The sequence below is a fragment of the Myotis lucifugus genome, unplaced genomic scaffold (assembly GCF_000147115.1).
Source record: "Myotis lucifugus unplaced genomic scaffold, Myoluc2.0 scaffold_1228, whole genome shotgun sequence".
Classification (NCBI taxonomy): Eukaryota; Metazoa; Chordata; class Mammalia; order Chiroptera; family Vespertilionidae; genus Myotis; species Myotis lucifugus.
In genome coordinates this window covers 9835-33885 of record NW_005872276.1, presented here as the reverse complement: position 1 = coordinate 33885, position 24051 = coordinate 9835, and the positions used below count along the sequence as shown (strand labels likewise).

The 24051-nt window shown below is 49.6% G+C and overlaps 1 protein-coding gene and 1 pseudogene across 1 annotated transcript in view; both read right to left on the bottom strand.

Annotated features, from left to right (window-relative positions):
* LOC102423466 overlaps window positions 1–9056 on the bottom strand; it is a 32945-nt pseudogene extending 23889 nt beyond the window's left edge.
* An 11124-nt stretch (window positions 9057–20180) lies between these two features.
* The window catches only part of LOC102423761 (DLA class II histocompatibility antigen, DR-1 beta chain-like), a 9776-nt gene continuing 5905 nt past the window's right edge, over window positions 20181–24051 (bottom strand). Inside the window, exons 3-6 of the mRNA XM_006107509.3 lie at window positions 21917–22198; window positions 21151–21261; window positions 20685–20708; window positions 20181–20410 (exon numbers count right to left, since the gene is read on the bottom strand). Of these exons, the coding sequence (XP_006107571.1) occupies window positions 20397–20410; window positions 20685–20708; window positions 21151–21261; window positions 21917–22198 (431 nt within the window). The 3' untranslated portion in view covers window positions 20181–20396. The remainder of the gene's footprint in view (window positions 20411–20684; window positions 20709–21150; window positions 21262–21916; window positions 22199–24051) is intronic.

Genomic DNA, 24051 nt, shown 5'->3' with positions numbered 1-24051 from the left:
ATGGGAGCATGGAGCAGAGTGTGGAATCTCGGAGGGAAGGCGGGGGATGGAGGGTGGGTGGGGCTAATCAACCAAAGACCCTGAATGCCTATATGCAGGACCCGAGGACACACATGTCACAGCTTTGGGGATATTAAAGTGTGGAAACACATGTGCATCACAGATGAAATACAGCTAGAGTCCAGGGGGCAGCCCCCCTCTCTGAGTCAGGGTCCCCTGGCCCACACCTTCCCTGGAAAGGAAGGATGAGTGTTCACCAGGACCCACAGGCCTCCGCTCACACTCGTGCCAGGGTGTCTGTGTGAGCAGAGGAGAGGGTGCTGTCACCAGAGGACAGGGAGTGGAGAAGGGGGCTCTGTCAGTAGAACATGGAAAGCCACCGCCACCCACAGAGCCTGCAGGTAACAAAGCCACTGCCTGTCAGCCCCTGGCCCACTGATCCGGGTCACAGAGGCCTGGGAGTCGAGGGCCTGTCTTCACCCCACCCTGTGTTCAGAGATGGACTCACCAAGGAATGGAGGGCAGAGGTAGAGGGAGAGGGAGAGAGGGTGTGGAGGGGCCTGCCACCTGGAGCTGTCAGCATCCAGGCAGGGAGGTGGGATGCTGTGGGCGGGGCCACGAGGCCCAGGGCCCAGGGGAACCCAAGGGAGGAGCATGGCTGCAGCCCAGGAACTTAGGGAGCCTGCAGGGGAGGGAAGCTGGGAATCTGTGCCACGGCTGCCATAGACCCCTTCACCCTCCCAGCAGGGGGAGTGCAGACATCTGACAGCTCCCAGGTGAGCCCCTTTACCTTTGAGCACTCTTGGCTGAAGGGAACCTCCTCTCTCAAGGTCACCCCATTTTCTGGTGCAGCTTGCATGGAAGTGAACAGCATAAAAGACATTCCCATCCCCCCCAGAGGACCTGGTGCAGGGGCTGTGGATGAAGCCCAGTCAATGGGGCCAGGACATTTGACAGATGACACAGCTGCCAGGGACCCACATTTACTGGGCAGTGCAGGTCCCCTTCCGATGTGCAGAAGAAAGCCTATTTGAACTCCAGAAAAGGCCGGGTTGGCCCCCTGTAGGTCTGTATCTGACTGTATATATGCGAACATGAATGCATGTTGCATATCCATGTGTGTGCACGGAGGTCTGAGACGGCTTATGTGACTTGTGGTTATGAGTGTGCATGGATGAGTGTGCATGGAGGCGTGAGTGTGTGCATACAGGCCCGCATGTTCATCAGTGAGCCCGTGTGAGGGTTCAGACAACTCACGGAGGCAACTCCCCCTGTGCCCTCTCCCTCGCCAGCTCCAGGCTCTACCTGGGCTCTGATCCTCTCCTAAGCATTTAAAACAGCTCCTTCTCCTTACATCTCAGCCTCTTCCAGGAAGCCTTCCTTGGTGAAGCAAACACAAATTCCAAGTGTTCAATTTAAAAATGTATATTTTTATTGATTTCAGAGAGAAGGGTGATGGAGAGAGAGATAGAAAGTTCAATGATGAGAGAGAATCACTGATTGGCTGCCTCCTGCACGCCCCACACAGGGGATCAAGCCCGCAACCCAGGCTCGTGCTTTTGCTGGAATCAGACCCGAGACCCTCCAGTCTGCAGGCTGACACTCTATCCACTGAGCAAAACCAGCCAGGGCCCAGCCACTCTCTCTGTCCTGGTGTGTTCTCACCAATGACTTACGTGTTCGCTTGACTCTCTGTTTCTTTTGTCCCCATCAGACGGGAGCTTCCTGGGGGTGGGGTTGTCCCAACAGGAGCCTGGGAGGTGCCCAAGCATGGAAACTGCTTCTAGGCCCACAGGGGACTGGACTCCTCCTGACTCTGTCTCCCAGACTGAGCTCCAGAAGCCTGGGAGGGGGAGGGGAACCGGGGGACCACAGGGCCTGCACCAGCCCCTTCCTGGCTCCTGATCCGTCGCCCCAGTGGCACCTGGTGAGCGAGCTGTGGGCCTGGGGTGGGAACCTGGGTCTCCGTCCTGACTTGTGTGACTTGGGAGGCTCTGGGCTTCTGGGCTCAGGTGCCTCGTCCGCATGTGAGGGGTTCGGAGGCGGCCTAGGGCCCTTGGCCTGCACAGCTCTGTTGGCGTCCAGTCTCCTAGGTCCTGTGCTACTCCTTTCTTTCTACTTCCTGTCCTTGAAGCCTGTGAGGCAGATGATTTCACTCCATATTTAATTGAGGAACATTTTTAAAAAACTGTGGGCAGAGGTGAGCTAAGGTGCTCAGCAGACAGCGAGGGTTGAACACACAGGGACAGGGCGGGATGGAGCTCAGGTTCTGCAGTCAACACTGGGGCCTCCAGGTCCAGGGCGGGGAGGAACCAGAAGGGAGGAGCTGCTGAGGGTCAGGAGCCAGGACCCAGCCAGAGCCCCAGGTGGCTCTCCTTGTGGAGTGAGAGCCCAGCAGGAAACCTCTTCAGGCTGCTAAGGGGCCTGACAGAAGGTTCTTTCCTGCCCCTGTCGCCATGGCCACCTCAGCTCAGGAGTCCTGCAGACAGAAGACAGTGCTGTTCCAGGCCCAGCCAGCAGGGGCGCTGCCCTCCCAGGCCTCCTGCTGGGGCTCCCAAGCGAGAAGAAAAGCTCTGAGGCCACAGGAGCCACAGCTGCTTTAGAGCTGCCTCTCACCAGGCGGGAGGAGACCCTGCAGGGCAAGCGGCCACCAGAGCCACACCCAGGCTCCCGCTATCTCTCCCCTGGCTCATCCCCTTCACCTTCTGTTCTAGGGAAACCGAATGTGTCCCTGAGAGAGGATTAAAGAAATCCACAGTGACGTCTGAATAAAAGTGTGTGGGAGCTTGAGCCCTGGCTCCTTTCCATGGTCCCCACAGTGATCAACGCCCATAGCCTGAGCTCATTCATTAGAATGAACAACAGCTCACCTCCAAGGTGCACTGACGTGGTGTGTCCCTGGCCTGAGCCAGGGGAGGGCACAGGGCCCTCAGAGTGTCCAGACTGTCCTGGGAAGAGAAGGAAGATGCTACTTAAAATATAGGAATGTAAGTGTGTCCCCAAACACTGGGTCCCCGCCCAGGCCACCTGAGCTTCTCTAGCAGGACCCCCACCCGCTGACACCAGAGCAGGGACAAGAGCAGAAGCTGAGAGCAGTGGCCCAAAGCCGTCACATCCAGTGTCATTAGGGACCACAGGGCCTGCTCCTCCATGTAACCCAGGATCTGCACCCAAATCCCGTGCGTGTTAACCCCTCTCTAACCCCACAGCCATGACTCCTCATGTCTCCACTCTAAGAACCGGGACCTGGTTATTTCTGCATTTCCAGGGAACGTGAGACCGACAGGGAAAGAGAGGTTTCTACTGGGTTGCCATGCCCAGAGCTCATCCAGCAAAGCCCCAGTTCTCCCCACTGTCCTGGGGCCTCCTCTGCCAGCAGGCTCCTTACCTTTCTGAGCCCTGAAGTAGATGAGCAGCCCCGCCCCGAGGAAGAGCAGCCCCAGCACGAAGCCCCCGGCTCCACTCAGCACCTTGCTCCTTGCAGATCCAGACTGGGCCCCTGAGAGAAGAAGAGTGTGGGAATTCAGAGCAGGGCAGGCATGGCGGCCTCCCAGGGCTATGGGTGTCCACAGAAGCGATCTCAGGCGCCTCTTCCCAGATCACAGTGGGCAACTCAGCGCAGGCAGAAGCACCCGCCTAGCCAATAGGGGATGGTGCCCAGGGCCAAGGGGCACCATGACGGGGAGAGTGTGGGGAATTCAAAGCAGGGCAGGCATGGCGGCCTCCCAGGGCTATGGGTGTTCACAGAAGCGATCTCAGGGCTACGCTGTGGTTTGTGCTGAAGGAGAGACATGAGCAAAGCAAAACGGGGTGTGGGGAGAGGGGATCCTGACCCTCAGGGACAAGCAAAGGCCCCTGTGGGGGGGAGGTGGTGGAGATCAGAGGGAGTCTCACTCCATTCCACGGTGACAGGGCTGGTGCTGCTGGGGTGCCGCACTTGGCAGGTGTAGACCTCCCCGCTCCGGGGAACTGTCTCCAGCATCACCAGGGTCTGGAAGGTCCAGTCCCCGTTCCGGATCAGGCCCATGGACACCACCCCGGCCTCCTCTTCCTGGCCGTTGCGCAGCCAGCGGACCTCAATGTGGCCCGGAATGAAGCCGTTCACGGAGCAGACCAGGAGGTTGTGGTGCTGCAGGCGCTGGGTCTTTGCAGGATACACGGTCACTGTGGGCTCAGCTGGGACAGAGAAGGCGTGAGCAGGACAGGCAGGCCCCTTGGTGGCTCACTTTCGGCCTCGTCTCCTGTCCCAGGCTCCAGGCCCTGGCAGGCCCCTCTCAAAGCCGGCCTGTGGCCCCTTAAGAGGTAGTGCCATGGGCCTTGAATCTCTGCCTACAGCCCAGGCCACTCGATTTGAGAGACATTGAGGAAATTTGAGGGATTTTTCTTATCTTGAAACAGTTACTCATTGTTTAATCAAAGTGTTTGCAAATCTTTGCGAGGCACAGAGTGTGTGAGTTCCAGTGTGATTTCTGGAGCAGGGCTGCCTGGTCACATCCAGGCTGTGCCTCTTACTGGGTGATCCTGGGAGATCCTCTCTGCTCAGCTCCTCACCTGCAAAGGGGGTGATAATGCTAACTCACCGCTTAAGGACATATGAGGATCAATGGGCCTGAAACATGTACAACAGCGGCTGGAACGTAGTCGTCACTCTATGTCAGCTGTTTATCACATATGGAGAGAGAACATAAGGAAAGCAGAGGGAGAAGCTGGGGAACAGCTTGGGGAGATGGGGACTCAGGGTGTGAAATCCCGGGAATGTGATCACACCTGAGAACACAGAGATGGTTCCCTTGGAAGCAGGAAAGATGGGGGATTCCCTAGCTCCGGGGGCTGAGTCCTGAGGGAGAGGGAAGAGCAGGGCAGCATCATTATAACACTGACAGTGACGCTCACTGAGCAACCCGCTCCTTCTCAAAAGAACCCGACCTGTTATTGGGATTGTTGACATTTTATAATTGTCTCTCTTTTCAATTTGACATTTGAGCTCAGGGCAGGGTCTGTAACTCATTAATATGTGTGCTTCCTGCTTGAGACCAGGCCCAATAAATACAGATTAGGGGGATGAGGAGCAGAAGGAGAGGGAGGAAGAGGAAGAGGAGCAAGAGGAAGAGGAGCAGGAGAAGAAACCTGGGGGAAACATTTTTACTGGACCCCAAAAGGGTAGATTTAAGATTTATGGTAAGTCATTGCTAGCAACTTTAGAGTGCATTTCATTACTGTTAGGTTAGGTAGCTCAGGAGGCAGCGCAAGAAATAGAGAGTCCAGTGAATCAGAAAAGAAAGGAAAGGAAAAGGTTTATTTCTGCGTCCCTGGGAGACCCACGTACCCCCAAAGACAGGGCACGTGGATTCACGCCAACAGGGAGGGGGGCGCTTTTTTTATACTGCGGTTGGGTGAGGGGCGGGGACATGAGCTGAGCTATTCAGTGGAGGAACTTTCAGCTGCAGGGGGGTCAGCCAGGTATTCAGGAATGAGTCAGTATCTGTGTGGGGGTCTTGGAGAAGCCAGTATTTGTGTCTGGCATGCTGACCTGTTTGAAATGCCAGGGGGAGTCCATTATCTCGTCACATGTCTGCATGTATCCGATTCTGGGCTCTCTCCGATCTAACAATTACCTTAAAGATGTTTAAATTCTAAACATGGAAAGTAATAAAACAGAATCAAAACACAAGCCAGGAGCTGGAGAAAATGCTGCACCAATGTTAGTCAAGTGTCCCTCTTGCTGCCTAGAGAACCCGGGAAATCACTGAGAAAAAGGCTCAGACCACAGGGATGACTGACAATAGGCCATTCCTAGAGCAGGAACAGTCATTAGCCAACACATACGTGAAAACTGTTCAAGAACCTTAGAAATCAAAGAAGGATAAATTAAAAATAAAAAACAAATTTTCAAGGGAGTATTTGGCAATATTGAAAAAATATTTAACAAAATAGAATGTGAGGTAAATTGTCAGAACTCCAAACAGTTAACATGTAATTATTTAAATGCTGTCAGCCTGTGTAGATGTGACATCAGTGTGTTAAGTAACAAATTGCAATTAGACCTTGGCTCACCATCACCCCCTCTGTAAACACAGGGGCACTGAGAGGGGAACAATACACTGAGATCTAAAAGGAGCTCAGAGAGGCCAGAGGTGCCTCAGAGGCCCCGCCCCTCACACCCAGCCTGACCCTCCGCCCAGGGAAAGGCTTGTGCACCCAGCACCCCTATTCCAGGGGCTCAGGGTCAGGGGGGGTTTGGCCAGGACAGACCAACTCCCTCTTTCCACCTCCCACCTCCCCCTCCCTCCCTTCCTCCCCGCTGCTCCCCAAACCCTCCCCCCACTGGACAGGACTGGGCACCCCCAGAAACGTCCTACACAGGACAGGACCTCAGGGTCCCCACAGCTGCCCTCAGGCCCCTCAGGGGTGCTCCTCACAGTTCTGTGTGCGCACCCCTCCCCCATGCCACCACTCCCACCCTCTTCACTCACTTTGCCTCTGCACCAGGAATTCCTCAGAAAACCTGTAGTTGTCTCTGCAGAACCTGTCCACCTGGGCCCGCTCCCGCTCCAGAAGGTCCTCCAAGCTGTTGAAGAACTCAGCGATGGGCCGCCCCAGCTTGGTCACCGCGTGGAACTCCCCCACGTCGCTGTCAAAGCGCAGGTCCTCCTGCCCGTTGTAGATGTGTCTCTCCAGGAACCGCACCTGCTCTGTCCCTTGGAGAAATGACACTGGGACTTAGGCTGATACAGGAAATGCGCTGCGGGGACAGGAAGGACCTGTCACGCTGGTGAGAGAGGATGGCTAAGCCACCCAATGGGGGGCCCCCATGCGGTGGGGACACAGGACCCAGCACCCCCACTGCCAGCACCCAGGGGCCCTGTCATCTAGGGCTGGAGGGAGGCTGCAGGGCAGGGAGACCCCTGGGACCCTCAGCCACTGGGGACACACTGGGCTACTGTGCTGACCCATGGGGCCCCCGGGCTCCAGGCTGGGGGGGGACTTGTGCCATCATCACTTCCTCCTAGAGGCCTACCTGCCCCCTGTCACCCCAAGCCTTTCCCTTGCCCATACCCGCCTCCTCCTGTCACCACCTGGGCAGGGGACCTCATGCCAGGCCCCAGCTGCCCTGCACTCAGGCAGGAAACCGGGCATCGCCCTCCGCTCTGCAGCTTAGAATTCACTAAAGTGCCCATCACAGCCCAACCACAGGCCATCCACACAGGAGGGAGATGGCAGGAAAGGGGCGCCTGGAGCAGGGACCACAGGGTCCAAGTCCCATCAGGGGCGGGGCCAGGGCCTCTGAGTGACAGGATGTGCGTGAAGGTTGGTGTATGTGGGGGTGGGAGGCACATTTCAGGTGAAGGCAATGCCACCTGCCAAGCCTGAGAGAACCCATGTGCCTCCTGGGAAACCAGAGAACCTGCTTTGAGCCCAGACAGTGGGGGGGAGGGGACAGGAGCCTGGAGGAGGCGGGCGTTAGCTAAGTTCCAGGTAAAAGGTGACTTTCCATCATATTGAAATCGGCTTCTCTGAGTCTAGAACAGAGCCTAGTGTGTAACAGTCGCTCAGATAAATACCTGTGGTCTAATGAATGAACTCAGGCTATGGGAGTTGATCATTGTGGGGACCATGGAAAGCAGCAAGGGCTCAAGCTCCCACACACTTTTATTCAGACGACACATTATGTTCCCTCTGCTTCCTGTGAGAAATTCAGAGACTCTTCCTTGTTCCCCTCCTACTAGTTGGAAGACACATCACAGGTAAAGAAAGAGGGAAAATATCACTACATTTTATCTTGTCCGTGGATCTGTTCCAGGGCTGAGCGTCTGTGTGAACTTTGGGGTCTCAGGAGTGGTGATGCCATAGCTGGGGGAAGAATAGGGGGGACCTGGAAGTAGAGGCAACCAAACATAGCTCATTAAGGGAAACAGAGGACACGATGAATGGACTGTGGCTTCGGGCCAAGACTCCAGGAGGCCAATGAGTTCCCTTGTGTCGATTATTGACTTTCAGCCCCATGGGATGTAAGCAACCTCACTCTCTCTCTACTCCTGTTCACGGTGTATAATTTGAACATATGAAATTGCTAACATTTGACTGTTTTTAACTTAAAAACATAGAATTTCATATAGTTTATCTCTACTAATTGAATCCCTATCTGTGGGCTCAGGCCAGAGAAGGGGAGATGTAGGAGGAACTGATGGTACAGGAAGGTTCAACATAGATCCCTCATGAGCACTACCCTGCCAGGCATTCAGGAGATGCCTCTCATCTGTAGGGTCCTTCCCAGTACTCAGAATCTCTGCTTCAGCTCCCGGGGGCTTTCCACAGGAGGAAGAGAGAGCATAGCCCCACTCTATAAGAGAAGCTCCATTACAGGAACTTTGAGCTTTGGGGCTCATGGAGAAAGGAAAGGAGGTGGTGGGGAGGCCCCTGGATACATCTCACATAGCAGGGAGAGGCGCCAGCATCACAGAGTCTGCTGAGGACAGAACACAGGGTCCTCAAAGAGAGACCCTCTAATTCCTTTGACTCCACATAAAACGTCAGAGAAATGTTCCTTTTGGGGATAACTCAATACAATAAATGGAGCACTGGGTGGGAATCAGTCTGAGATCATTATTTCTCAATCCTCTCAAGACCCCCTCGGAAGGGGACACAGGCTGGGGAGGGTTACTGGAGGCGAGGTGAGAAGAAACGGCTGAGATACATGGAGCCCCTTGCACATCTCATAGTGGCGAGCACCAGCCCCATTTGTGGTGGAAAGAATCAGGACCCATATGATAAAGGCAGGTGGCCACTGAAGAAAATGCCACCATTTTCTAAGGGACATGGCCTGGACACGGTGACAAAGCTAATTCCCTTTCTTCCTCCCCCACAACAGCTCACCCCCAAGGTGCACTTACGTGGAGTGTCTCTGGCCTGAGCCAGGGGAGAGCTCAGTGCCATCAGCATCACCTTCAGAGCGGCCATCCAGGAGCCTCCAGGGAACCGCAGACACACCATGCTGGAGCTCAGAGAGGACAGGGGCAGGGAGCAGGCTGGTCTCACTCAGTGAGGACTGTGACCCTTCTCCACCCCCATCCCAAATAATACCAACTGAGGAACTCATTTCTTTGTTCTTGGATTGGGTCATCTCAGTATTGAGAACCAATCAGCATCAGCGATGAGTAGCATCATCAGTTGCTGGTCAGAGATAGTAGGAAGTTCCTCTTCTGAAATTTAAAATTTCCTGCATTAAAAGCATTGCTTTGATTTAGTGCTTTGAAGGTTTGGTCTGGTTGTGTCAGAAACACTGTGTTGGGCCCTATTGTGAGGCAGCTCTGCACTGGTCAGTGATGAGCACACAAGTTGGAGCCTTTGGGAGCATTTACCTCTCTCACTGCAGACAGAGCTGTTTTGAAAATGGATGAGTGAGTGTGCTGGGAGCTGAGGGTGAGGGAGCTGATTGCAGGTTAGGAGGCCTTCTATTTAGTCCTATTTTTTAAAATATTTATTGTTGAAAGTAATATATATATATATATATATATATATATATATATATATATGAGCCTAGGTGGCACTCCCTCCCTCCCCTCATGTCATCACAGGATGGCCCCCCATGTCCTCACAAGATGGCTGGCAGGGGAGGGCAGTTGGCGGCAACCAGGTCGTCAGGAGAGGGCAGTTGGGAGGGACTGGGCCTGCAGGGGGGGCAGTTAGGGGTGAACAAGTCAGCAGTGGAGGGCAGTTGGGGGTGATCAGGCCAACAGGGGAGCAGTTAGGTGTCAATCAGGCCTGCAGGGGCACGGTTAGGGGGCCATCAGGCTGGCAGACAAAAGTGGTTAGAGGCAATCAGGCAGACAGGCAGGAAGTGGTTAGGAGCCAGCAGTCCCAGATTGTGAGACGGTGCAGGCTTGGCTGAGGGACAACCCCCTACCCCTGCCATCCCCCCCACCCCGTGCACAAATTTTATGCACTGGGCATCATATACATATATATATATATATATATGCTCTCCTCCCCACTCCCCATTGACCCCTTCTACCTGGCCCTGCCCTCCATACCAGGCCTTCACCAACTACTGTCAGTGTCCATGGGTTATGCATATATCTGTCTCCCTCAGTACATTGACATAAGCTATTTGTCCTATGGTTAGGGAGGTAAAATGCAAATCATTTACTCTTAAGTGTCCTTGGTTTAGGGAAGATAGGATATACTAGATAACTCCAAATTGCTGTTTAACCATCTCAGTTTCCTATTTTATTCATCCAATTAGTTAGAATTAACATTCCTCAGATTAGCAATATATTCAGATTTTAAAAAATAATACAATACTTATTCATTAACAGATTCCAATCCATCCTCTAGATCAGAGGTTCTCAACCCGTGGGTCGAGACCCCTTTGGGGGTCAAACAATCCTTTCTTTTTTTTTATTTTTTTTTTATTTTTCGCTTAAAGTATTACAAAGGGTATTACATAAGTGTCCTTTTTTTCCCCCCCGCCCTTGACAAACCCCTACCCTCCCTTACCCCCCAGTGTCTTATGTCCATTAGTTATGCTTATATGCATGCATACAAGTCCTTCGGTTGATCTCTTACTCCCCTCCCTCCTGCCCCCCAACTCTCTCTGGCCTTCCCATTGCAGTTTGGCAATCAGTCAAACAATCCTTTCACAGGGGTCTCCCAAGACCATTGGAAAACACATATATAATTACATATTGTTTTTGTGATTAATCACTATGCTTTAATTGTTTTCAATTTGTAACAATGAAATTGGGGGTCACCACAAAATGAGGAACTGTATTTAAGGGTCACGGCATTAGGAAGGTTGAGAACCACTGTTCTAGATTCTCCACATGAGGCATACTGAGATTAATATTTCAGTATTTCGTTATTTAAAAATACTTTGATACTCAATATTTTTTTACCATTTAAGTCAGCAAACTGAAAATATTAAGTTACATGTCCCTGGGATCTGGGATTAAACTTTGGAATGTGGTCCATCCTCACTGAAGAACCGCCCATTATCATGGAGACATTAACCTTTTTGCCCAAACAATGGAGTCCCACCCCAGCCCATGTTGCTGACTTCCCCTGCCTGTGATCCCTACTTTCCCGTGTCATCTTTGTCCCCAGCAAACTAAGTCCCCAAAAGATAGAAATCAGTAACCAAAATTACATTACAGACACACAGACAAAAAGTTCTCACTAGCTAAGAGTTTCTGGCGGCTGCCATCCTGGGAGGGAAAGCAGGAAGCTCCCCAAGATGAAGAATTCTCAGCAGCTGCTGAGATGATCCTGCAATCTCTGCCAGGTGGTCAGCCTCGCCACAATAGCTGGGATCCCCAGAGCCGGACGTGCCCCATCTTTAAACAAATTACACCAAACAACAAACAGACACAAACATCAACAGAAACACTCATATGAGCGGGCATGACCCACAGACACAGAATGTCCTGCATTAAGAAAACCACTGAAGCAGAGCAATGTCTTCTGTTGCTGGTTTGGGGACTGACCTTCCCAGAACCTCAGCATCTCCCAGTGGGCTATTTGGGGAGAGCATTCCCCAGACTGAGAATTTTTGTTTCCATCCTCAGAAAGTCCCTTGTGACTATGTGCTCAGTCCCCCATATTGGCGATGTCTCGCACTCCCTGAGATCCACTTCGTCCTTCTCTGGCCGCTTCCCTTGCAGGAGAACAGAACCACAGATCAGAACTCCGCACTCGCTTTATGTCCAAGACACATCCCAGTCACAGGTACCCGACCTCGGAGGACACCCCATCACCAAACTAGTACTCAGTCCACTGCCCACCTTGGCTTGCGCGTGAGGTCACCTGGTGCTGCAGCTCTTGCCTGGGCCCTTCATGCGTTGCTGGCTGACTCTTGATCCGGAGCTGGGAGTGGGCCCTGGGTAGTTGCCTCCTCACCCACTGCCCCTCCTGGATTCTGGAAGCCTCCTGGGGAGGGGGAGGGACTCAGCACTGGGAACCCAACCTTGGTTGTCAAAGAGTTATTTTTGGGGGGGTGTTGCCTCAGCCCCCTGCCTGCTTCCTCCCTCTGCACTCAGTGAGCAGCTCCTGCCCAGGAAGCCCTGCTCCTGGCGCCCTGATGGCGGCTTTCCTGTCCAACACCTGCGGGCTGGGTGCACACCTATCTCTAAAATAGATTTAATGATACTGTATTCCTCGCAGAATATTGTTAAGTGTGGAATTGAATAGTGATTCTTTCTGGTGCTGAACATATAAGCACTCATAAGTACCCTGCTATTTTAATTCTTATAACTTCTAGGAATGCAAGCTCACAAGATCTTTCTATTCCTTAACTTACTAGATCAGATAATGTCTCCATCACCATTTGGCAATTGTCTTTAATTAATTTTATCACTAAACATCATTTTGAACACAAGGACAGAAACATTGATGTCTGTATAATAACGGGATATACATGCACCTCATATGAAAGGACTGTGTTGAGGTAGAAGAGAGGAACTTTCTAGATACTGAGATCTACACTATGTCACCTGGTTCTACAACTAACCTTGTGAGTCTGGGTAAGTTGCTTAAACTCTCTGAATCAGATTCCATGGGTGATTACATCTGTAATTGTTGCAGGTGAGACAGGATGGTTATGAGAGTCACACACTCAAATGTAAGCCTGGTGCACAGTAACTGCCCATGTGACGCTGCTCCATGCCGCAGGGACCAGGTTTGTCTTGTCCATGACTCCACCCTCACCCCCAGGTGGTGACTGTCTGCTCTGGTCACTAATAAACAGTGGCTGTGGAATTGGTGGCTTTCATAACCAGTCACCTCTGCCTTCAAGGTCACTCCAGTGGCTCCTTGCTGATGACCGAGCATCTCTGGTTCTCGAGTTCCCAGCTTCTCTTCAGGCTCCTTTGTTCTTATGCTTTAGGTCCAGCTGACTCCCTGAGCCCAGTGCACAGTCTCCCTGAGGTTGCTGCTCAGAGGCACCTGTAATCATCCCTCACGTCTTCAGCTCCTGTCCTCCCTTCAAACGGTCCAATCAGGTTCCGTCTCATACACTCCACTGTCTGTGAACTTCAAACCCACCAAACCCAGTGCTCACTTCTCTGCATGTTCTCACTTCCCTGCCTCCTAGCAGTTCTCACCACACCTGGCCACTCTCTTCTGGAAAGATCTACTTCCCCTCACTGCCCTGCATCACCTTCTATCAGCTTTTCTCAACAGATAAATAAATACCTGTGGTCTAATGAATGAACTCAGGCTGTGGGAGTTGATCATTGTGGGGCCCATGGAAAGCAGCAGTGGCTCAAACTCCCACACACTTATATTCAGATGATACATTATGTTCCCTCTGCTTCCTGTGAGAAATTCAGAGACTCTTCCTCGTTCCCCTCCTACTAGTTGGAAGAAACATCACAAGTAAAGAAAGAGGGAAAATATCACTAACCGCCCCCCTCTGCCAGCCTGATTGACTCTCACTGCCTGTTCATGCTGGCATGATAGCCCATAACTGCCCCCGCCCTGCTGGCCTGGTAACCCCTAACTGCCCCCCACTGCCAGACAGGTTGCCCCCAACTGCCTCCCCCCTGCTGGCCTTGTTGTTCCCAACTGCCCGCTTGCCAGCATGGTCACCCATCACAGCCCCCCCACCGGTCTGGTCACACCACCCAGCCTGCTGTTCAGTCATTTGGTCGTCCCTCACTAACCCCCCTGCCGGCCTGGTCACAGGCAGCCATCCTGTGAGGGCATGAGGGTTAATTTGCATATTACCGCTTTATTATATAAGATAGAAACATCAGGTTTCTGAATATTAATCTTGTATCCTGCAACTTTACTGAATTCACTATTAGTTCTAATAGTTGTTTGTTTGTTTTTTTTGGTCGTTTCTTTAGAGTTCTCTAGATGTAGTATTATGTCATCTGCAAATAATGACAATTTTTACTTCTTTCTTTCCTATTTCTTTTTCTTGTTTTTGTCTGATTGCTGTGGTTAGGACTTACCCTATTATGTTGAATAAGAGTGCTGAGTGTGGGCATTCTTGTCTTGTTCCTGATCTTAGAGAAAAGCTTTCATCTTTTCACCATGGAGTATGCTTTTAGCTGTGGGTTTCTCATGTATGGACTTGATTATGTTGAGGTATGTTTCCTGTATGCCCACCTTGCTGAAAGTTTTTTTAAATAAATAGATGCTAGATTTTGTCAAATGCTTTTCCTACATCTATTGATATAGTCATATGATTTTTTAATACTTCATTTTGTTTATGTGGTGTATCACGTTAATTGATTTGTGGAAATAGAACCAAACTTGCATTCCAGGAATAAATCCCACTTGAAAATGCTGTATGATATTTTTAATTTTGTTAAGGATTTTTGCATCTATGTTCATCTGAGTTATGGGCCAGTCATTTTATACTTCTCTTTCTCCTTCTCTTCTTCCTCCTCTTCCTCCTTTTCCTCCTTCTTTTTCCTCCTCTTCTTTGTCTTCTCTTCCTCCTGCACCTCCTCCTCCTCCTCCTCTTTCTTTGGCAGGGTCTTTGTCTGGTTTTGATATGCTGTCCTCATAAAATAAGTTTAGATACTTTCCCCTCTCTTCAATTTTTGGGAATAGTTTGAGAATGATAAATATCAATTCTTCTTTGAATGCTTGGTAGAATTGAGGTGTGAAGCCATGTGGCCCTAGATTTTTGTTTATTGGGAATTTTTCTTTTCTGATTCAATTTTGACTCTAGTGATCAGTCTGTTCAAATTTTATGTTCCTTCCTGATTCACTGTTGGAAGATTATATGGTTTTAAGAATTTATTCATTTCTCCTAGGTTGTCTAATTGTTGGCATATAATTGTTCTTAGTATCTATATATATAAAAGCAAACTGTCCTCTTGGGAGTGTGACTGACCAGGCGTTGGATCGCTTGCTATGACATGCGCTGATCACCAGGGGGTTGAGCGGAATGAAGGAAGGCCCTGGCTGGCAGCTGGCAGCCACTAGGCCCCTACCCATGCACTAACTTTGTGCACTGGGCCTCTAGTTTTCTTATAATCTTTTGTATTTCTGTGGTGTTGCTTGTCACTTTCCATTTTTTGTTTCTCATTTTATTTATTTAGGTCTTCTCTCTTTTTTTCTTAATGAGTCTGGCTAAAGTTTTATCTAATTTGTTTATCTTTTCAAAGAACCAGCTCCTAGTTTCATTGATATTTTCTATTATCCTTTTAGTCTCTATTTTATTTATTTCTGCTCTGATCTTTATTATTTCGTTCCTTGTACTCACTTTGGGCTTTGTTTGTTGTTCTTTTTCTAGTTTCTTTAGGTGTAAGTTTAGATTGTTTGCTTGAATTCTTTCTTGTTTGTTGAGGTAGGCCTATTGCTTTGAATGTTCCCCTTAGAACTGCTTTTGCCCTGTCCCAAGGATTTGGGATTGTTGTGTTTTCATTCTCATTTGTCTCAATATATTTTTTTATTTACTCCTTGATTTCTTTATTAACCTATTATTTGTTTAGTTCCATGTTGTTTAGTCTCCATGTGTTGTTTTTCCCAATTTTCTTCTTATGATTTATTTCTAGTTTCATACTGTTGTGATTGGAGAAGATTCTTGATATGATTTCAATTTTTATAAAATTTACTGAGACTTTTTTTGTGGACTATCATGTGGTCTATTCTAGACAAATGGTCCACACGTACTTGAAAATAAAGTGCATTCTTCTGATTCTAACTAGAATGTTCTGTATCTGTTCAGTGTATCTATTCTAATGTGTCATTTAAGACCATTGTTTCCTCATTGATTTTCTGTCTGAATAATTTATCCATTAATGTAAGTGGGGTGTTAGAGTTCCCTGCTATTATTGTGTTACAGTCAACTCTACCTTTATGTTATTAATATTTGCTTTAAATATTTAGGTGTTCTTAATGTTTAATGCATAGTTGTTTACAAATGTCATGTTCTTTGTTAGATTGATCCATTTATCATTATGTAATGCCCTTTATTGTCTCTCATTATAGTCTTTGTTTTAAAGTCTATTTTGTTTGACATAACTATCGCTACTGCAGTTTTCATTTTCATTTGTATGAAATACCTTTTTCCATCTGTTCACTTTTTGTCTTATCTGTCTTTCGAACTGAATGAGTCTCTTATAGGCAACATATGCACAAGTCTTGTTTTTGAATCCATCCAATCATCCTGTCTTTTGATTGTAATATTTAGTCCATTTACACTTAAAGTAATTATTGATAGGTGTATACTTGTTGCCATTTTATTAATTGTTTTCTGGTTGCTCTTGTAGTTCTTTTCTTACTTTCTTCTTCTCTTTTCTTTTTTAAAAATCCTCACTCAAGGATGTTTTTCCATTGATTTTCAGAGAGAGCGAAAGACAGAGAAAAAAAATTGATGTGAGAGAAACATATTGATTGGTTGCCTCCTGCACAAGCCTGACCAGATCCCGGGCCATGGAGGAGCCTGCAACTGTGGTTGCCCTTTACTGCAATTGAACCCGGGACCCTTCAGTGCACAGGCTAACACTCTACCCACTGAGCCAAACCGGCTATGGCTCTTGCTCTCTTTTCTTGTACATTGATGACTTCCTAGTGTATTGTTTGGGTTCTTTTTCTTCATTTTTAACTGTATGTATTATAGATTTGGTTTTGGGTTGCCATAAGATTCATATATAACAAGCTATGTTTATGGCAATGTTTTTTAAGTTGATTGTTGCTTAAGCTCAAATGCTTTCTAAAACTACATTTTTTACTCACTGTCATGTTTATGTATTTGACATAATATTTTACATCTTCTCCTGTGTGTGTATTTCTTAATGCAGTGGTCGGCAAGCTCATTAGTCAACAGAGCCAAATATCAGCAGTACTTCTTCAAAATAGACTCCCCCAGGCCGAAAACTGACTTCTGTGAATGGGCCATGAAGTTTCAATCACACTGTACATGCGAGCCCACACTTGGTATTTTGTGGAAGAGCCACACTCAAGGGGCCAAAGAGCTGCATGTGGCTCGCAAGCCGTAGTTTGCTGACCACTGCCTTAATGGATTACTGTGTTACACATGCTTTTACCACTTTTGTATATTAATCTTCTTCTAGCTCTATAATTGGTTGATCTGCTACACCTACAACTGTTTGCCTTTATCAGTGCAAATTTTTTCTTTCCAATATTTTCTTGTTTTTAGTTTTGGTATTTTCAATTTAAAGAAGGTTCCTTAACTTTTCTTTTAATGTCATTTAGTGGTGAGAACTCTTTTATCATTTGATTATCTGGGAAACTCTTTATCACACTTTAATTCTGAATGCTAACCTTTCAGGATAGAGTATACTTGGTTGTAGGTTTCCGCCTTTCATTACTTTGAATATTTTGTGTCATTACCGTATTTGCTAAAATATCAGCTGATGGTCTTACGAAGGATCTTGTAACTAGCTGCTTTTTCTCTTGCTGCCATTAAGATTCTTTAACTTTTGGCATTTTAAATATGATGTGTCTTGATATGGGCCTCTTTGGGTTCATTTTGTTTGGAAGTCTCTGTGCTTTCTGGAATTGGATGTCTGTTTTCCTCACCAGGTTGGGGAAGTTTGCAGTCATTATCCCTTTAAGTAGGTTTTACATCCCTTTCTCTGTCTTCTCCTTCTGGGACCCCAATGATTCAAATGTTGGCACATTTGATGTTGCCCCACAGGTCCCTTAAACTAACCTCATTATTGATATTAATATTTTTTTCTTTTTGCTGTTCTTATTTACTTTCACTACCTTGTCTTTCAGCTTGCTGATTCATTCTCCTGCCTCAACTAATCTGCTGTTGATTCCCTCCAGATTATTTTTGTTTTCATTTCAGTTATTGTATTCCTCAGTTCTGATTGGTTGTTTTACATATTTTTCTATGTCTCTGTTGAGGTTCTCACTGAATTAATCTATCCTTCTCCCGAGTTCATTGCGCATACTTATAAGCAGTGTTTACTTTTAACTCTTTATCGGGTAAATGGCTTATGTCTGTTTCATCTACTAGTAGTTCTTATTTATTTATGTTTCCTTATCCCTTATTGGAATATATTTCTCTGTCTCCTCATTGTGTCTGTCTCTCTCTCTCTGTGTGTTTGTGTCTATGAATTAGGTGAAATAGCGACTAATCCTAGTCTTGAAGGAGAGACTTGTTTAGGAGCCTCTCCTCTGTAGACTGTGTGAGCCAGGTGCCTTTGGCAGGCGCGCCAGAGCTATAGTGGGAATGGGCCATAGGTGCCCTGGGGGTAAGGGGCCCTGAGCTGGAGCTGCAGTGGGAGTGGAAGTCCTAGGGACAAGCCACAGAGCTGGTATAGGCCTGGGGCCTGGGGCCTGGGCCTCATGTGCACCCTGACCACCAAGGCTGGCTGAAGCACCTGACTTATGTCCTGCCCATGAGACCAAGGGGGAGGGAGAGTGTCAATGAATGCCTAGCTGGGTCCAGTGCTCCTGACACCAGAGAGGGTTCCTGCAGTTCCCCTCCCACTTGCAGATGTTCTCAGTTAGTAAATGGATTTCCCTCCTTATAGTCTAGATGCCCTTTCAGCCACTGTTTTTCACTTTACCCACAGTGGGCAAGTCTGCACATACACCCTCAGGGATCCCTGCAGACTGCAGGTCAGTGCTGGGGGTGGGTGTCCATGGTGCCATGTCTCTGTCTCTCCCCCCTGTGTCTGTGGGATTTCTCTCTTGTTGGTCGAGCAGAAGTTGTTCAGTCAGCCCTCCTTTCCTCTCCAGGGGAAGGTGCTCTGTCTGCAGGTGGGAATTTAATGTGAAATGGGGGGAGGTGAGCTCAGGCCTTTCCTGCACTGTCGCCTTGGAGTGGGAACCCTTGATTGATTTACTGATTTATCTGTTTCCCATCATCTACTTCTTGTCAGTTTGTTTCTATTGCTATAGTTTGTTGTTTTTTTGTTTTTATGTATTGCCTTTTAAAACGTTTGATTTAAATTATTACATAAAATATTTGAATGTTCCTCAAGTTAAAACTATTAAATAAGATATATATTCAGAAAAGTACAGATTCCTTCAACCTATGCCCTCATTTTGCCCTGTAGACAACCACTTAAAAAATCCATTCCTTGTTTCTATAAATAGGTGACTGGTAGGTAGAAAATAAACAGGCAGATGAAATGAACAGGTTTATCTATATGTCCTTTCTCATCCTCTGTCTTATTAAACAAAACGCTGCATAAAACTCTGCTGCTCCGTGCCCACACGCATTGGGAGGCCACCCCACAGGAGTCTCTCACGTCTCCTCCAGGGCAGAGGATCACATGCTGGTGGCACATCAGGGAGCCACACGCTCCCCTGGGTGCCCAGCAGGGGCCCAGGTTGATGCTCAGATAAGGTCCACACAGGGTTTCCCGTGACAGACAGTGAGTTTGCCACACAAGCTGGAGGCCTCAGAAGCGCACTTTTCCCACTAGAGTGGCAGCTCTGTCCTGGTGGCCTCCGGGACCTGCTCATGGGGAAGGTGCATCTCAAGGCAGAGTCAGCACAGCAGGCATTTTATCTGAGGCACAGAAAGACTGAGGTATAGAAGCCATCAATAGACTAATACCATAAAAGGGGACTTCAAGAGGTACCGGGTTTAGACATTTTCTTTTAAAAAATTAGAGAAAAAGAGTGAAAAGAACATGATTATTGAAACAGTGAAGACATATCCTTACAAGTGGCCTGCTTTTCTTTTCTTTTTAAAAAAGAAATTTTTTATTGATTTCAGAGAGGAAGGGAGTGGGAGAGAGAGATAGAAACATCAATGATGAGAGAGAATCATTGATCAGCTGCCATCTGCACACCCTCCACTGGGCATTGAGCCAGAAACCCAGGCATGCGCCCTGACCTGGATTTGAATGGTGACCTCCTGTTTCATAGGTTGACACTCAACCGCTGACCACACCAGCTGGGCTTGTCTGCATTTCTTATACTTGCTGTGCCCTCTGTATCTCAGGGGAAAGGAACCTGTGTGCTTGTCTTTGAGAAACACCGACAGAGGCGACCACCGTGTTCAGGTCCATGGCAGGCTCTCTCCTGGCTCAGGAACCAGGCCGATTACAGGAGGGAAAACTCATGTAAAAGCTGAACGGAAACAAGGAAACCTTTTCTTCCTACTTCCTGTCCTTGAAGCCTGTGAGGCAGATGATTTCACTCCATATTTAATTGAGGAACATTTTGTAATGAAATGTGGGCCGAGGTGAGCTAAGGTGCACAGCAGACAGTGAGGATTGAACACACATGGACAGGGAGGGATGGAGCTCAGGTTCTGCAGTCAACACTGGGGCCTCCAGGTCCAGGACGGGGAGGAACCAGCAGGGAGGAGCTGCTGCCGGTCAGGAGCCAGGACCCAGCCAGAGCCCCAGGCGGCTCTCCTTGTGGAGTGAGAGCCCAGCAGGAAACCTCTTCAGGCTGCTAAGGGGCCTGACAGAAGGTTCTCAGCTGCCCTTGTCACCATGATCACCTCAGCTCAGGAGTCCTGCAGACAGAGGACAGTGCTGTTCCCAGGCCCTGCCAGCAGGGGCGCTGCCCTCCCAGGCCTCCTGCTGGGGCTCCCAAGTGAGAAGAAAGGCTCTGAGCCACGGGAGCCAAAGCTGTTTTAGAGCTGCCTCTCACCAGGCGGGAGGAGACCCTGCAGTGTAAGTGGCCAGAGCCACACCCAGGCTCCTGCTATCTGTGCCCTGACTCCTCCCCTGCACCTTCTGTTCTAGGGAAACCCAATGTGTCCCTGAGAGAGGATTAGAGAGCATTACCTGTGGGCTGAAGTCCAGAGTGTCCTGGGAAGACAAGGAAGATGCCACTTAAAAAATATGAAGGTAAGTGTGACCCCAAACACAGAGTCCCCCGCCCAGGCCACCTGAGCTTCTCCAGCAGCACCCCCACCCGCTGACACCAGAGCAGGGACAAGAGCAGAAGCTGAGAGCAGTGGCCTCAAAGCCGTCACCGTCCAGTGTCATTAGTGACCACAGGGCCTGCTCCTCCATGTGCCCCAGGATCTGCTCCCAAATCCCGAGCGTGTTAACCCCTCTCTAACCCCACAGCCATGACTCCTCATGTCTCCACCCTAAGAACTGGGAGCTGGTTATTTCTGCATTTCCAGGGAATGTGAGACCGACAGGGAAAGAGAGGCTTCTATGGCGTTGCCATACCCAGAGCTCACCCAGCAAAGCCACAGTTCTCCCCACCATCTCAGGGTCTCGGCTGCTAGCAGCTCCTTACCTTTCTGAGCCCTGAAGTAGATGAGCAGCCCCGCCCCGAGGAAGAGCAGCCCCAGCACGAAGCCCCCGGCTCCACTCAGCACCTTGCTCTGTGCGGATCCAGACTGGGCCCCTGAGAGAAGAAGCTGGTTTCAGTGGGTTTTAGCCCAAAGCAACTTCTCTAATGGAGACCCTGGGATTCAGAGCTTGGGGGGGGGTGAGTATGGGGGAGTGCTGCCCTGGAAGAAGCAGCACAATAGCCATTTCCACAAAGGAGACTGAGGTCACACTGAGCAGGTACAAGGCCCAGGCACTGGCCTCAGGTCCCCTCACTCCCAACCCAAGGCCACTGCTTCCGCCTCTGAGGCTGCGGAGCCCGGGGCTGGTGACCTCCAGGACTTGGCCCGGGTGACAGAGCCGCAGACCGCAGAGCAGCCTGGGCTCTCCCATGGCAGGAAGGTCCCCACGCTGTGGAGGACGCACCCATTCCCAGATCACAGTGGGCAGCTCAACGCAGGCAGAAGCACCCGCCCAGCCCACAGGGGATGGTGCCCAGGGCCAAGGGGCACCATGATGGGGAGAGTGTGGGGAATTCAAAGCAGGGCAGGCATGGCGGCCTCCCAGGGCTATGGGTGTCCACAGAAGTGATCGCAGGGCTACCCTGTGGCCTGTGCTGAAGGAGAGACACGAACAAAGGAAAACGGGGTGTGGGGAGTGGGGACCCTGGCCCCCAGGGACAAGCAAAGGCCCCTGAGGGGGGAGGCGTGTGAGGTCAGAGGGCGTCTCACTCCATTCCACGGTGACAGGGCTGGTGCTGCTGGGGTGCCGCACTTGGCAGGTGTAGACCTCCCCGCTCCGGGGAACTGTCTCCAGCATCACCAGGGTCTGGAAGGTCCAGTCCCCGTTCCAGATCAGGCCCGTGGACACCACCCCGGCCTCCTCTTCCTGGCCGTTGCGCAGCCAGCGGACCTCAATGTGGCCCGGATAGAAGCCGTTCACGGAGCAGACCAGGAGATTGTGGTGCTGCAGGCGCTGGGTCTTTGCAGGATACACGGTCACTGTGGGCTCAGCTGGGACAGAGAAGGCGGAGGGAGACGTGAGCAAGACAGGCAGGCCCCCTGGTGGCTCCCTTTTGGCCTCCTCTCCAGTCCCAGGCTCCAGGCCCAGGCAGTTCCACTCAACAGCCCAGGAGGTAGTGCCATGGGCCTTGAATCTCCTCCTAGAGCCCGGGCCACTGGATTTGAGAAACGTTGAGGAAATTTGTGTTTTTTTTTCCATAATTTGAAACAGTTACTCATTGTTTTTTTTTAAAAATATATTTTATTGATTTTTTACAGAGAGGAAGGGAGAGAGATAGTTAGAAACATCGATCAGCTGCCTCCTGCACATCTCCTACTGGGGATGTGCCCGCAACCCAGGTACATGCCCTTGACCGGAATTGAACCTGGGACCCTTCAGTCCGCAGGCCGCTGCTCTATCCACTGAGCCAAACCGGTTTCGGCAGTTACTCATTGTTTAATCAAAGTGTTTGCAAATCTTTGCAAGGCACAGAGTGTGTGAGTTCCAGTGTGATTTCTGGGGCAGGGCTGCCTGGTCACATCCAGGCTGTGCCTCTTACTGGGTGATCCTGGGAGACCCTCTCTGCTCAGCTCCTCACCTGCAAAGGGGGTGATAATGCTAACTCACCGCTTAAGGACATATGAGGACCAATGGGCCTGAAACATGTACAACAGCGGCTGGAACGTAGTCATCACTGTATGTCAGCTGTTTATCACATATGGAGAGAGAACACAAGGAAAGCAGAGGGAGAAGCTGGGGAGCAGCTTGGGGAGATGGGACTTAGGGTGTGAAGTCCTGGGAATGTGATCACACCTGAGAACACAGAGATGTTTCCCCTGGAAGCAGGAAAGACTGGGGATTCCCTAGCTCCGGGGGCTGAGTCCTGAGGGAGAGGGAGGAGCAGGGCAGGCACTGATTATAACCCTTACAGTGACACTCACTGAGCAACAAGCCCCTTCTCAAAAGAAGCCGGCCTGTTATTGGGATTCCTGTTATTTTATAATTGTCTCTCTTTTCAAGCTGACACTTGAGCTCACGGCAGGTGCTGGGACTCCTTAATACGTGTGCTTCCTGCTGAGACCAGGCTCAATGAATACAGATTTGGAGGAGGAGGAGGAACAGGAAGAGGAGAAGGGGGAGCAGGAGGAGGAGGAGAAGAAACCTGGGGGAAACAGTTTTACTGCACCCCAAAAGGATAGATTTAAGATTGATGGTAAATCATTCCTAGCAACTTCTGAGTGCATTTCATTACCTTAAAGATGTTTAAATTCTTAACATGGAAAGAAATAAAACAGAATGAAAACACAAGGCAGGAGCAAGTGAAAATGCTGAATCCATGTTAGCAAAGTGTCCCTCTTGCTGCCTAGAGAGCCTAGAAATTCACTGAGAAAAGGCCCGGACCCCAGGGATGACGGACAATAGGCCATTCTTAGAGCAGGAACAGCCATTAGCTGACACGTACCTGAAAAATGTTCACGAATCTTAGAAATCAGAAAAGGATAAATTAAATATAAAAAACAAATTTTCAACTGGGTATTTGACAATATTGAAAAAATATTTAACAAAATAGAATGTGAGGTAAATTGTCTCAACTCTAAAAAGTTAACATGCAATTACTTACATGCTGTCAGCCTGTGTAGATGTGACATCAGTGTGTTAAGTAACAAAATTACAATTAGACCCTGGCTCACCATCACCCCCTCTGTAAACACAGGGGCACTGAGGGGGGAACAAGACACTGAGACCTGAAAGGAGCTCAGAGAGGCCAGAGGTGCCTCGGAAGGCCCCGCCCCTCACACCCAGCCTGACCCTCCGCCCAGGGACAGGCTTGTGCACCCAGCACCCCTATTCCAGGGGCTCAGGG